This window comes from Hylobates moloch, unplaced genomic scaffold (assembly GCF_009828535.3).
Source record: "Hylobates moloch isolate HMO894 unplaced genomic scaffold, HMol_V3 SCAFFOLD_8, whole genome shotgun sequence".
In the NCBI taxonomy this organism is placed as follows: Eukaryota; Metazoa; Chordata; class Mammalia; order Primates; family Hylobatidae; genus Hylobates; species Hylobates moloch.
Genome location: NW_026652283.1, coordinates 59,431,001 through 59,443,932, shown reverse-complemented (window position 1 = coordinate 59,443,932; position 12,932 = coordinate 59,431,001). Strand labels below are relative to the sequence as shown.

The following is a 12,932-nucleotide window of genomic DNA, read 5'->3' as shown; positions in this document are numbered from 1 at the left end:
ATGATATATTAACTTAGCATCTTAATAAATTCAAAAAGATTGTTCTTATTTAAACATCAGCCTTCTTGCCTGTTTCCTTATGCTTTTAGGAAAACTAAGTATTATCAATTTTTATACTCTCTGTCAATGTAATTGGCAGATATGTTTCATTGTTTTAATTTGCATTTAAAAGATTCATGAAATGGGGTTTTCTATAACATTTTTATTTTAGTCATGTTTTAACATATTTTGACCTGTACTGTGTTGATATCCTTAGCTCAGTTTTCTGTTGGATTTTTCTTTATTCTATTGATTAGTAAGATTGTGATATATTAGTGAAAATAGCCATTTGTCAAATGTTGGAAATTTTTTTTGCTTTTAAAAAATATGCATACTCTATACAGTCATAGATTTTTTTAAATTATAGTCAGATTTTTAAATCTTTTTAATGGTATCTTGATTTTGTTCTTATGCTTAGGAATTCCTTTCCCAACAAGAGTATTACGAATTTGAAAGATTTTGTCGTCAGTATTATTGTCTAATTTTTATTATGATCAAGATTTATAATATCCAGGAATGTTTGTTTCCTTTTCTCTTTTTTGTTTTCATTGTGTTCCTAGATTTTGGTCTCTAATTTGGCATGTACAACATCATCAAATAGCCTGAAACCTTGGCATATTATTAGTTACTATGGATCAGAGTAGAGTATTAGATGGGATGATCTTGGATCCTGCTTAATTGAATACCAATTTATAAGTACCTATACTTGGTACCAGTTTATAAGTGGGCCAACTGTCAGTCCTTGTTTGCGTGACATAGTCTGAGTTTAACCTGTCTTCCAGAATAATTTTTTTTTTTTTTTTGAGATGAGGTCTCACTCTGTCACTCAGGCTGGAGTGCAGTGGCACAATCTTGGCTCACTGCAACTGTGGCCACCCAGGCTCAAGTGATCCTCCCATCTCAGCCTCCTGAGTAGCTGGGAGTATAGGAGTACACCACCATGCCCAGCTAACTTTTTGTAATTTTGATAGAAACAGGGTTTTACCATGTTGCCCAGGCTGGTCTCAAACTCCTGAGCCCAAGCCCTCCTTGGCCTCCCAAAGTGCTGGGATTACAGGCCTGAGCCACTGCACTTGACTGAAAATAATTTTTAATAGTCCCCTTTCACTATAGAAAGTGCCTCAGTTTAAATAAAAAATCATAAATGTTATAAAAGATAGTTGTTTACATGGGATAGTTCCTCAGGGTATTGTAACACTAAAGCTTTAGTTGTTTCTATTTATATCATTCAGTTGTTTCTATTTACATTACTTCTATAGTAGTAATATTTCATTTGCTTTAACTTTTAAAATATCTGTTATTTTCATGATGAACTTATTACAAGCTTCATACAGTTGCTTATGTGAGGTATTTCTAGAACAGTCATGCTAGTGTGTACTCTCTTTGCCTTCATTTTAATTACCAGAATAATGTTCACTTTTTGCATTAAATGTCCCTTATAATTCTTATTTACCTAGTATTGCTTTAAAGATGATGAAACATTTGTCTCTGTATGTGGACGTATTTTGGTTATATTTTACTAAATATGTCATCAAATCTTTTTTGTATGGCTATGACCTAATGTTTTAACCTGGCCAAATAAACCATTACTTATTACGTTAATGTTTTCTGATGTTGCATATACTTGGATCATTGGATTTTGTGGTATGCTAAGTAATACAGATCCCTGTGGGAGCCACTAAATGCCAATCCCTATTATACTGTCACAGTGTTGATAAAACTTTGGTACTTGTTATCTGCCGGATAGATTTTCAGCTATCTTATTTTATTCTGATAGTACTTCTCCAGCCTTTTCTTATGTAGTACTGTGTCAAAGACTATTTTATAATAGGTAAATTATGTCTATTGTTCTTTCTTTACTTTCTCTACTGCCTCTGCTACTGCTTAAAAGGTTTATAGAGTTTAGTATTGGTCGTTTTCACCACCGATTGTAAACTGTAAATCAACCCATATTCTTTCTTAAACTATTATTTTACATTTTGAGGTGTTTTGTAAAATTGCCATATAAAAAGGCCAGTTTCAATTTTCCTTTAGTTAAAAATATCTTTTTTTTTTATGAATACATGTTAAGAAACCTAACCTTTTTTTTTTTTTTTTTTTTTTTTTACATTTCTGGTTGTTTGTGTGTTTATATCATAATATATATGTTTCTCAGTGTTACATTTAGGTATATATGTTGGACCCTTAATTTTTATGTTTGTTGGTCCCATTAATAAAATTTGAGAATATCTGGTGAGTAGAACACCATATAGGAATTTCCAGTTGTGCTACCATTAGCCTTTAAACATTGCTCTTTGGATACAGCTATTTATTTATAGGTATTTTCCATTTCATGTTATGTAAACTGTATATGAGATTTTCATAGAAGTTTGTTCTTTTAAAATATCTAGGCATTGAAGATAAGTTAATGAAGTTCTTACTGTTATTTTTGCAATGCATGTAATAATATGAAGAGAAGCTGGTTTTATTAGACACGGAGTCATGTTTCTTGTTGTACGATATATAAAGTATCTACTGTAATATGTAAAATAATGTTTGTTGGTTTTTGTGTTTCTTCTGCAGAGAGTGATAATGAACTCTCAAGTGGAACAGGTGATGTGTCTAAGGATTGTCCTGAGAAGATCCTATATTCTTGGGGAGAATTGCTAGGAAAATGGTAAAATTTTATTTTTCATACTGAAAATTCTGTATTTACATAGTTGATTTTAATTTGTTGTATTAAAATCTGTATGTTAAAATAGGTTTTAAAGGATTAATACTAAAATCTATCTTAATATCTTAATGTTGTTTAAAAACTTAAAAATTAAAATATAATTTATAGATACTCTTTATGTTTGGCTAGGTTTTCCCCCCAAGTATGGTTTTATTTAACTTGCTTTTAGAAGACGTCTTTGTCTTATTATTTCACTCAGACCTTATTATTTGTCTTATTATTTCACACCATTTAGCACAGTCAATTTCATGCTATATTGCCAATGCATTTAAATGTCTACTGTTAAAGGGTTACATTTTTTTAAAACCAAGTCTATTACCACTAAAACGGGCTGTATAGTTTAGAATTTCTTATTTTACACTGATTGTTAACTGACAAAGCTTGTTTCATTCTTTCTGACTAAAACTATTACTTTAAATTTTGGCGTATTTTATGTGGAATTACAAAAAAAGTACTCTGTTTATATTATAGTAAGTACTTTTTATATTTATGATAAATACATTTTTAAATGTATGTTGGTGTAATGAAAAAAATCCTGCCAACAAAATACTTCCCCATATTAGTATAGACATAGAAATTCAATTTATTGTTGAATATGCATATCAGATTACATGCATGTGGGTAGTCCAGGGGAGACTACAAAGTCTGGGCAGAATTTCACAGTTCAGTAGAAGAAAGAATAATTTAAACCGCTTTTCTCTTTTCAAGAGAAAAGTGGATGTTCTTTATGATAGTCTGTATGCATCCTGAGAGTTTCCTTAGTTGTAATTTAGGAAATATGTATTTACAGTTCCAACTGTTGGAATACTGATGATTTTTCATTGTAAAATCTGGAGATTACGTTTATCAAATTTGGACCAAAGTATTGGGCCTGTTACTGTTTTTAAGGAGATAAACCCTGAATGGCCAGCTGCTTCTCCTTTTTAAGCAAAGAAAATTTCATTTTATTTATCCTTATACATATCACATAAAATGAACACATTTCAGAGAATTTATTTAACTCATTAATGAATGTCAACATAAAATAATCAAAAGGGTCAGAATCTAATTTAAAGGTAATTTATTCAATAGCAAAATATGAGCATGGACCACCCAGAAACACCACCTCTAAAGGAATGCAGTCAGTGGTCCAAAGTAGGGAAGTTAAGATTTCATTTATATAGGCAGAGGCACAGGAGTTTTTAGCAGGATTATGACATTATTCATACAGGGCTGGTGCATAGTTGCAGCAGTTTTGTTGGTTATAGGCAGTGCTTTTTTTGGCGGGGGGATGTTAAAAATTTTTTTTAACTTTTTTTATAGAGGGTACAATAATCATAGGTTTTCTGTTATTTGGTCTAAGTGAAGCAGAATGACAAAAGGGATGTTAATCTATAACAAGGGTCATTAATGAAGAAGGCAGGAGGTTTTGGTCCTTGACATCATTTAATTCTCTCTAGTTATTGTACAAAACAAGAAAAATGTGATTTAATGTATAATCCAAGAACAGAAGTTGTAACCATATGTGACTCAGATAACAGTCAATCTCTCTCAAGACTTAAAGTGTTGTTTTTTTTTTTTATTTCAACAGCTTTTAGGTTTTCACATGGAGCACCAATAAGGTATTAGAGCCAATCAAAATAAGGATTTGATTTAGAGATTTATTTTCTTTACCTGGCAATTCATTTGCACTGCCATGAATGGGAGTCATTTGCATAGCTATGGACAGTAAACTTTGCATTGCCATTATGTTATATATGTTGAGAGTTGTAAACTAGCCTAGTCAAAGACAAAGGCACACACTTCTATGTTGTCACCCAATTCCCGGATGTTCCAGCCATTCTATTGAAATGATGTTCAGTAATCATTTTGTCCATTTCAAAAATCTTACACAATTTTACCCCACACTATATCCAGGATATAATTTACTCATTTGCAAGCACTTTCCACCTAAATCTATCTCATATGTTTTTATCTGTTTTATTTAGGGTTACTCTCTTCCTTTACTTTAAGATGAACAGTTCTCTTTTTAGATGGTGCTGAGTTGGGACAGCTTCAATGGGGGATGGAGGGCGGCAGGAAGTGAGATGGGAGAGTATGTTCTAGTTAGAGGCAGATGACTTTTTCAGTCTCAGACCAGGCTGGGAAACAGGAAACATGCTAAACTTTTTAAACAGAAGCATTTTAATGCAGATAATTGGCTTACAATATGTTAGAAGGTTGAGAGAGCAGAAAGGAGACATTATGATTGGAGTAACCTAAGTAGTAGGAAACAGCTATGGCCTATAGGACTGGAGAAATAAAATGAAAGAAGTATTGTTACCAGAGTCTAGGAACTCAGAGGAGGTCTGAGGAGCTGATGCAGGGATCTCTGAAGAGGGCTGCATCCTGGTTGCTTAGAATTATGAGGATCCTCATAGCAGCTAGTGTTTAGAAAGAACTGTCAGGGCAGGGGACAACTGTTTAGTTCCACACGTCTGAAGAGATACCCAGATCTTGGAGCGGGTGGGGAGGACCACATCATTGGTGCTGGTACTTGTTAGCCTGGCTAGTATTAGTATTTTTCAGGAGTTAACGGTATAGCTGGTGCTGGCAATGGAATTCCTTCTTCCATTCTTCTGCCTTCCAACTGTACATGACTATTACTCATGGGCAGAACCTAACCTGGAAGCCAGTGGGCAAGGGAGTTTGGGATATGTAGTCTGCAGATTCTCAGCCCTTACATCTTTGAGCGGAATACAGAAGGGTGGACTTGTAGCTGATAGCAGTGGGTAAATGACTACAAAAGGGTAAAAGCTGGGCCTAATTCTCATTTACCCATTTATCTGGGCCAATTGAATTAGGCTTTCCTAATACCCAACATTTTTAGATAGAGATTTATTTATTAGGAGCACTGATAAGAAAAAAAAAAACCAGCACCAACAACTTGTCCTAATCTTCTTCATTTTTGGTCTGAAATGAACTTTTATGGTCCAACCATATGGATGTGATTGATAGCATTGGATATAATGGTAGCATATGCATTGATACCACAGCTTGGCTTCTACTGTTACATGGTTTCTTCCTTTCCCACTTCAAGTTATTTGCTGGGGGAAGGCTTAGGAATTTACATGGACCTCCATGCACCATAGAAATAAGCAATGTGTCTCCTGTGGCAACTCTACTCTCTGGCCAGAATTTATTTTTCCCTGTTTCTCTGGTGAAGAACAGGGGCATAGTCTTCCATTGTGGCCACTTCATAAAACAAGGGCTCCCTTCTTACTGGATCTCTCATTACTGAGAATTGGGTGCTTACTTTTTACGGGCCCAACACATTCTTTCTAGTATAGCAAAATACACAACACCTAAAACTAATACCTTATACTCCAATTGAAATTAATCGGCAAAACAGCTCTTAGATATCTATATATATAGGTATTGTAGAAACTAATTTTCTTTGGATAAGATGTTTCTTCTTGTCTGTAATTTACTCCCAAAGGCAAAATAATTTCAACTTGATAAGATCTATGGAAGGGGAATATAATTTAGTGGGAAAAATACATTATGCTTAAACTCAGAACTGAATTAGACTTCCAGTTGTAGTGCTAACTTGATAGGTAGCTTGTACAAGTTATTTAACATTTTTGGGTTCCATTTTTCCAGTGAAGCTTTTATAAACTTGCTCATGTATGCATGCTTTGTCTTTCAGAAATGGAATAATGTTTGCAAAGTTTTTTTGCGTGTTTTGTTTTTCTTTTTCCTAGCCCTTAGATTGAGAAAATACCTTAATTTTTATTGTCTTTTTATGGTTTGGGATTATGTCACCATTCTTGAGGAATTTACAGTAACAGTCTGGACTCTTTCATTTAAGAGAGTATGTACAAACATCTCACTTTCTTGATTCTTAGATGAAATTTAGTTAAAAGTCCACATGCTTATTGGGAGAAATGGCAAGGTGAGAATGTTTGGGGAGGGAAGTAGAGACAGACATTGGATTTTTGTCAGTCAAGTTTCTTTTGATTTTAAATTATTTATTCATTACATTTTCTACATGGCAGTTAATATTCTAAAACTATAAACAAAATTTAATATAGAAAAAATATTATGCTTTTCTTTTTTGCCATTGCATGTTCTTATTTCAAATAGATTTAAAATTCATGGCATATTATACTAGAAAACTAGTCTGTCAGTGATCTAAGCTTCTATCTTTAGATACTAGGAAAAAAGAGAAAAACCCAAAGCAAGCAGAAGCAAGGAAATAAGAACAGAAATAAATGGAATTGAGAAGAACGCTACAGAAAATCAGTCAAACTGCAGCTGATTTTTATAAAGATTAATATATTTGATAAAGATAACCATCTAACTAGACTGATCAAGAAAAACAAGGGAGAGAGAAAACACAGATACAAGAATCAAAGAGGCTACGTCATTACAAATCACTACAGACATTACAAGGATATAAAAGAATATTACAAGCAACTCATTGTCTATAAATTTAGAAGCTTAGGTGAAATCAACAAACACTTGAAAGTCATAAATTGCCAAAGCTTACTTGAAATAAATAACCTGAATAGTCCTATATTAGCTGACAAAATTGAATTCATAGCTTAAAAGTTTTCAATAGAGAAAATGTGAGGCCAAACTGGCAAATTCTACCAAATATTTAAGAAAAAAATAATAAGACTGGGCACAGTGGCTCATGCCTATAATCCCAGCACTTCAGGAGGCTGAGGTGAGCCGATCACTTGAGGTCATGAGTTTGAGACCAGCCTAGCCAACATAATGAAACCCCGTCTCTACTAAAAATACCAAAAAAATTAGCCAGGCATGGTGGTGTACACCTGTAATCTCAGCTACTTGGGAGGCTGGGGCAGAAGAATTGCCTGAGCCTAGGAGGCAGAGGTTGCAGTGAGCTCAGATTGCACCACTGCACTCCAGCCAGTGACAGAGCAAGACTGTCAGAAAGTAAAGTAAAGTAAATTAAAGAAAAGGAAAGAAGGAAGGAAGGAGAGAGAGAGAGAGAGAGAAAGAAAGAGAAGGAAGGAAAGAGAGAGAGAGAGAGAGAGAGATAGAGAAAGAAAGAGAAGGAAGGAAAGAGAGAGAGAGAGAGATAGAGAAAGAAAGAGAAGGAAGGAAAGAGAGAGAGAGATAAAGAAAGAAAGAAGGAAAGGGAAGGAAAGAAAGGAAGAAAGAAAGAAAGAGAAAGAAAGAAAGAAAATGAAAGAGAAGGAAGGAAAGGAAGGAAGGAAAGGAAAGAAGGAAGGAAGGAAAAGAAGGAAGGAAAGAAAATATACATAAATTTTACATAAACTTTCCAGAATATATAAGTGAAGGCAATGCTTTCCAGCTAATTTATGTCATTTGCTTACCATGATATCAAAACCAGATGAAAATATTACAAAAAAGAAAATTGCAGACCAGTGTCCCTCATGAATATAGACTAAAAAAGCCTCAACAAGTCCTGGCATATCAAATCCAACAATATATAAATTTAAAAAAGAATAATGTTGCATGACTATGTGGGACGTATTTTGGGAATGCAAGGCTGCTTTGACATTTGAAAATAAATCAGTGTTATTCACTTATATCAATAGGCTAAAGAAGAAAAACCGTATAATCATTTCAATAGGTGCAGAAAAAGCATTTGACCCAATTCAGCATTCATTCTTGATTTAAAAAGACCAAAAAACCAAAAAACCAAAAAAAACTCTGAGCAAGCTAGGAATACACGGGAGCTTTCTTAACCTGATAAAACGTACCTATGAAAAACCTGCAGGTAACATCTAACTTAAGAATGACAGATCACGGGGGTGGAGCCAAGATGGCCGAATAGGAACAGCTCCAGTCTACAGCTCCTAGCCTGAGTGACACAGAAGACGGGTGATTTCTGCATTTGTTTGAGGTACCGGTTTCATCTCACTAGGGAGTGCCAAACAGTGAGTGCAGGACAATTGGTGCAGTGCACTGTGCGCAGCTGAAGCAGGGCGAGGCATTGCCTCACTCGGGAAGCGCAAGGGGTCAGGGAGTTCCCTTTCCTAGTCAAAGAAAGGGGTAACAGACGGCACCTGGAATATCGGGTCAGTCCCACCCTAATACTGTGCTTTTCCAATGGGCCTGGAAAACAGCACAGCAGGAGTTTGTGTCCCGCACCTGGCTCGGAGGGTCCTATGCCCACGGAGTCTCGCTGATTGCTAGCACAGCAGTCTGAGATCAAGCTGCAAGGCGGCAGCCAGGCTGGGGGAGGGGCGCCCGCCATTGCCCAGGCTTGCTTAGGTAAACAAAGCAGCCAGGAAGCTCGAACTGGGTGGAGCCCACCACAGCTCAAGGAGGCCTGCCTGCCTCTGTAGGCTCCACCTCTAGGGGCAGGGCACAGACAAACAAAAAGTCAGCAGGAACCTCCACAGACTTAAATGTCCCTGTCTGACTGACAGCTTTAAAGAGAGTAGTGGTTCTCCCAGCACACAGCTGGAGATCTGAGAACGGATAGACTGCCTCCTAAAGTGGGTCCCTCACCCCTGAGCAGCCTAACTGGGAGGCACCCCCGCAGTAGGGACAGACTGACACCTCACTCGGCCGGGTACTCCTCTGAGACAAAACTTCCAGAGGAACTATCAGACAGCTGAACTTGTGGTCTCACGAAAAGCTGCTGTTGTGCAGCCACCGCTGCTGACACCCAGCCAAACAGGGTCTGGAGTGGACCTCTAGTAAACTCCAACAGACCTGCAGCTGAGGGTCCTGTCTGGTAGAAGGAAAACTAACAAACAGAAAGGACATCCACACCAAAAACCCATCTGTACATCACCATCATCAAAGACCAAAAGTAGATAAAACCACAAAGATGGGGAAAAAACAGAGCAGAAAACCTGGAAACTCTAAAAAGCAGAGCACCTCTCCTCCTCCAAAGGAATGCAGTTCCTCAACAGCAACGGAACAAAGCTGGATGGACAATGACTTTGACGAGTTCAGAGAAGAAGGCTTCAGACGATCAAACTACTCTGAGCTACGGGAGGAAATTCAAAACAATAGCAAAAAAGTTAAAAACTTTGAAAAAAAATTAGAAGAATGGATAACTAGAATAACCAATGGAGAGAAGGGCTTAAAGGAGCTGATGGAGCTGAAAGCCAAGTTTCGAGAACTACGCGAAGATTGCAGAAGCCTCAGTACCAGATGCGATCAACTGGAAGAAAGGGTATCGCTGATGGAAGATGAAAGGAATGAAATGAAGCGAGAAGGGAAGTTTAGAGAAAAAAGAATACAAAGAAATGAACAAAGCCTCCAAGAAATTTGGGACTATGTGAAAAGACCAAACCTACGTCTGATTGGTGTACCTGAAAATGATGGGGAGAATGGAACCAAGTTGGAAAACACTCTGCAAGATATTCTCCAGGAGAACTTCCCCAATCTAGCAAGGCAGGCCAACATTCAGATTCAGGAAATACAGAGAACGCCACAAAGATACTCCTCGAGAAGAGCAACTCCAAGACACATAATTGTCAGATTCACCAAAGTTGAAATGAAGGAAAAAATGTTAAGGGCAGCCAGAGAAAAAGGTCAGGTTACCCACAAAGGGAAGCCCATCAGACTAACAGCTGATCTCTCGGCAGAAACTCTACAAGCCAGAAGAGAGTGGGGGCCAATATTCAACATTCTTAAAGAAAAGAATTTTCAACCCAGAATTTCATATCCAGCCAAACTAAGCTTCATAAGTGAAGGAGAAATAAAATACTTTACAGACAAGCAAATGCTGAGTGATTTTGTCACCACCAGGCCTGCCCTAAAAGAGCTCCTGAAGGAAGCACTAAACATGGAAAGGAACAACCGGTACCAGCCACGGCAAAAACATGCCAAATTGTAAAGACCATCGAGGCTAGGAAGAAACTGCATCAACTAACGACCAAAATAATCAACTAGATCATAATGACAGGATCAGATTCACACATAACAATATTAACTTTAAATGTAAATGGGCTAAATGCTCCAATTAAAAGACACAGACTGGCAAACTGGATAAGGAGTCAAGACCCATCAGTGTGCTGTATTCAGGAAACCCATCTCATGTGCAGAGACACACATAGACTCAAAATAAAGGGATGGAGGAAGATCTATCAAGCAAATGGAAAACAAAAAAAGGCAGGGGTTGCAATTCTAGTCTCTGATAAAACAGACTTTAAACCAACAAAGATAAAAAGAGACAAAGAAGGCAAAGGGATCAATTCAACAAGAAGAGCTAACTATCCTAAATATATATGCACCCAACACAGGAGCACCCAGATTCATAAAGCAAGTCCTGAGTGACCTACAAAGGGACTTAAACTCCCACACAATAATAATGGGAGATTTTAACACTCCACTGTCAACATTAGACAGATCAACGAGACAGAAAGTTAACAAGGATATCCAGGAATTGAACTCAGCTCTGCATAAAGTGGACCTAATAGACATCTTCAGAACTCTCCACCCCAAATCAACACAATATACATTTTTTTCAGCACCACACCACACCTATTCCAAAATTGACCACATAGTTGGAAGTAAAGCTCTCCTCAGCAAATGTAAAAGAACAGAAATTATAACAAACTGTCTCTCAGACCACAGTGCAATCAAACTAGAACTCAGGATTAAGAAACTCACTCAAAACCACTCAACTACATGGAAACTGAACAACCTGCTCCTGAATGACTATTGTGTACATAATGAAATGAAGGCAGAAATAAAGATGTTCTTTGAAACCAACGAGAACAAAGACACAACATACCAGAATCTCTGGGACACGTTTAAAGCAGTGTGTAGAGGGAAATTGATAGCACTGAATGCCCACAAGAGAAAGCAGGAAAGATCCAAAATTGACACCCTAACATCACAATTAAAAGAACTAGAAAAGCAAGAGCAAACACATTAAAAAGCTAGCAGAAGGCTAGAAATAACTAAAATCAGAGCAGAACTGAAGGAAATAGAGACACAAAAAACCCTTCAAAATAGTAATGAATCCAGGAGCTGGTGTTTTTGAAAAGATCAACAAAATTGATAGACTGCTAGCAAGACTAATAAAGAAGAAAAGAGAGAAGAATCAAATAGATGCACTAAAAAATGAAAAAGGGGATATCACCACTGATCCCACAGAAATACAATCTACCATCAGAGAATACTACAAACACCTCTATGCAAATAAACTAGAAAATCTAGAAGAAATGGATAAATTCCTCGACAAATACACCCTCCCAAGACTAAACCAGGAAGAAGTTGAAGCTCTGAATAGACCAATAACAGGCTCTGAAATTGTGGCAATAATCAATAGCTTACCAACCAAAAAGAGTCCAGGGCCTGATGGATTCACAGCCGAATTCTACCAGAGGTACAAGGAGGAACTGGTACCATTCCTTCTGAAACTATTCCAATCGATAGAAAAAGAGGGAATCCTCCCTAACACATTTCATGAGGTCAGCCTCATCCTGATACCAAAGCCTGGCAGAGACATAACCAAAAAAGAGAATTTCAGACCAATATCCTTGATGAACATTGATGCAAAAATCCTCAATAAAATACTGGCAAACCGAATCCAGCAGCACATCAAAAAGCTTATCCACCATGATCAAGTGGGCTTCATCCCTGGGATGCAAGGCTGGTTCAACATACGCAAATCAATAAATGTAATCCAGCATATAAACAGAACCAAAGACAAAAACCATATGATTATCTCAATAGATGCAGAAAAGGCCTTTGACAAAATTCAACAACCCTTCATGCTAAAAACTCTCAATAAATTAGGTATTGTTGGGACGTATCTCAAAATAATAAGAGCTATCTATGACAAACCCACAGCCAATATCATACTGAATGGGCAAAAACTGGAAGCATTCCCTTTGAAAACTGGCACAAGACAGGGATGCCCTCTCTCACCACTCCTATTCAACATAGTGCTGGAAGTTCTGGCCAGGGCAATCAGGCAGGAGAAGGAAATAAAGGGCATTCAGTTAGGAAAAGAGGAAGTCAAATTGTCCCTGTTTGCAGATGACATGATTGTATATCTAGAAAACCCCATTGTCTCAGCCCAAAATCTCCTTAAGCTGATTAGCAACTTCAGCAAAGTCTCAGGATACAAAATCAGTGTACAAAAATCACAAGCATTCTTGTACACCAATCACAGACAAACAGAGAGCCAAATCATGAGTGAACTCCCATTCACAATTGCTTCAAAGAGAATAAAATACCTAGGAATCCAACT

The 12,932-nt window shown here is 36.9% G+C and overlaps 1 protein-coding gene across 5 annotated transcripts in view; it reads left to right on the top strand.

Moving 5' to 3' along the window:
• The window catches only part of LOC116473207 (rab GTPase-activating protein 1-like), a 435,590-nt gene that overhangs the window by 136,019 nt on the left and 286,639 nt on the right, over positions 1–12,932 (top strand). For all 5 annotated transcript variants that reach the window (XR_009214608.1, XM_058443073.1, XM_058443070.1 and 2 more), the window contains one exon: positions 2,602–2,695. Coding sequence is in view for 4 of the 5 variants with exons in the window: in XM_058443073.1 (XP_058299056.1) it covers positions 2,602–2,695 (94 nt within the window). In the remaining variant the exon portion in view is untranslated. The remainder of the gene's footprint in view (positions 1–2,601; positions 2,696–12,932) is intronic.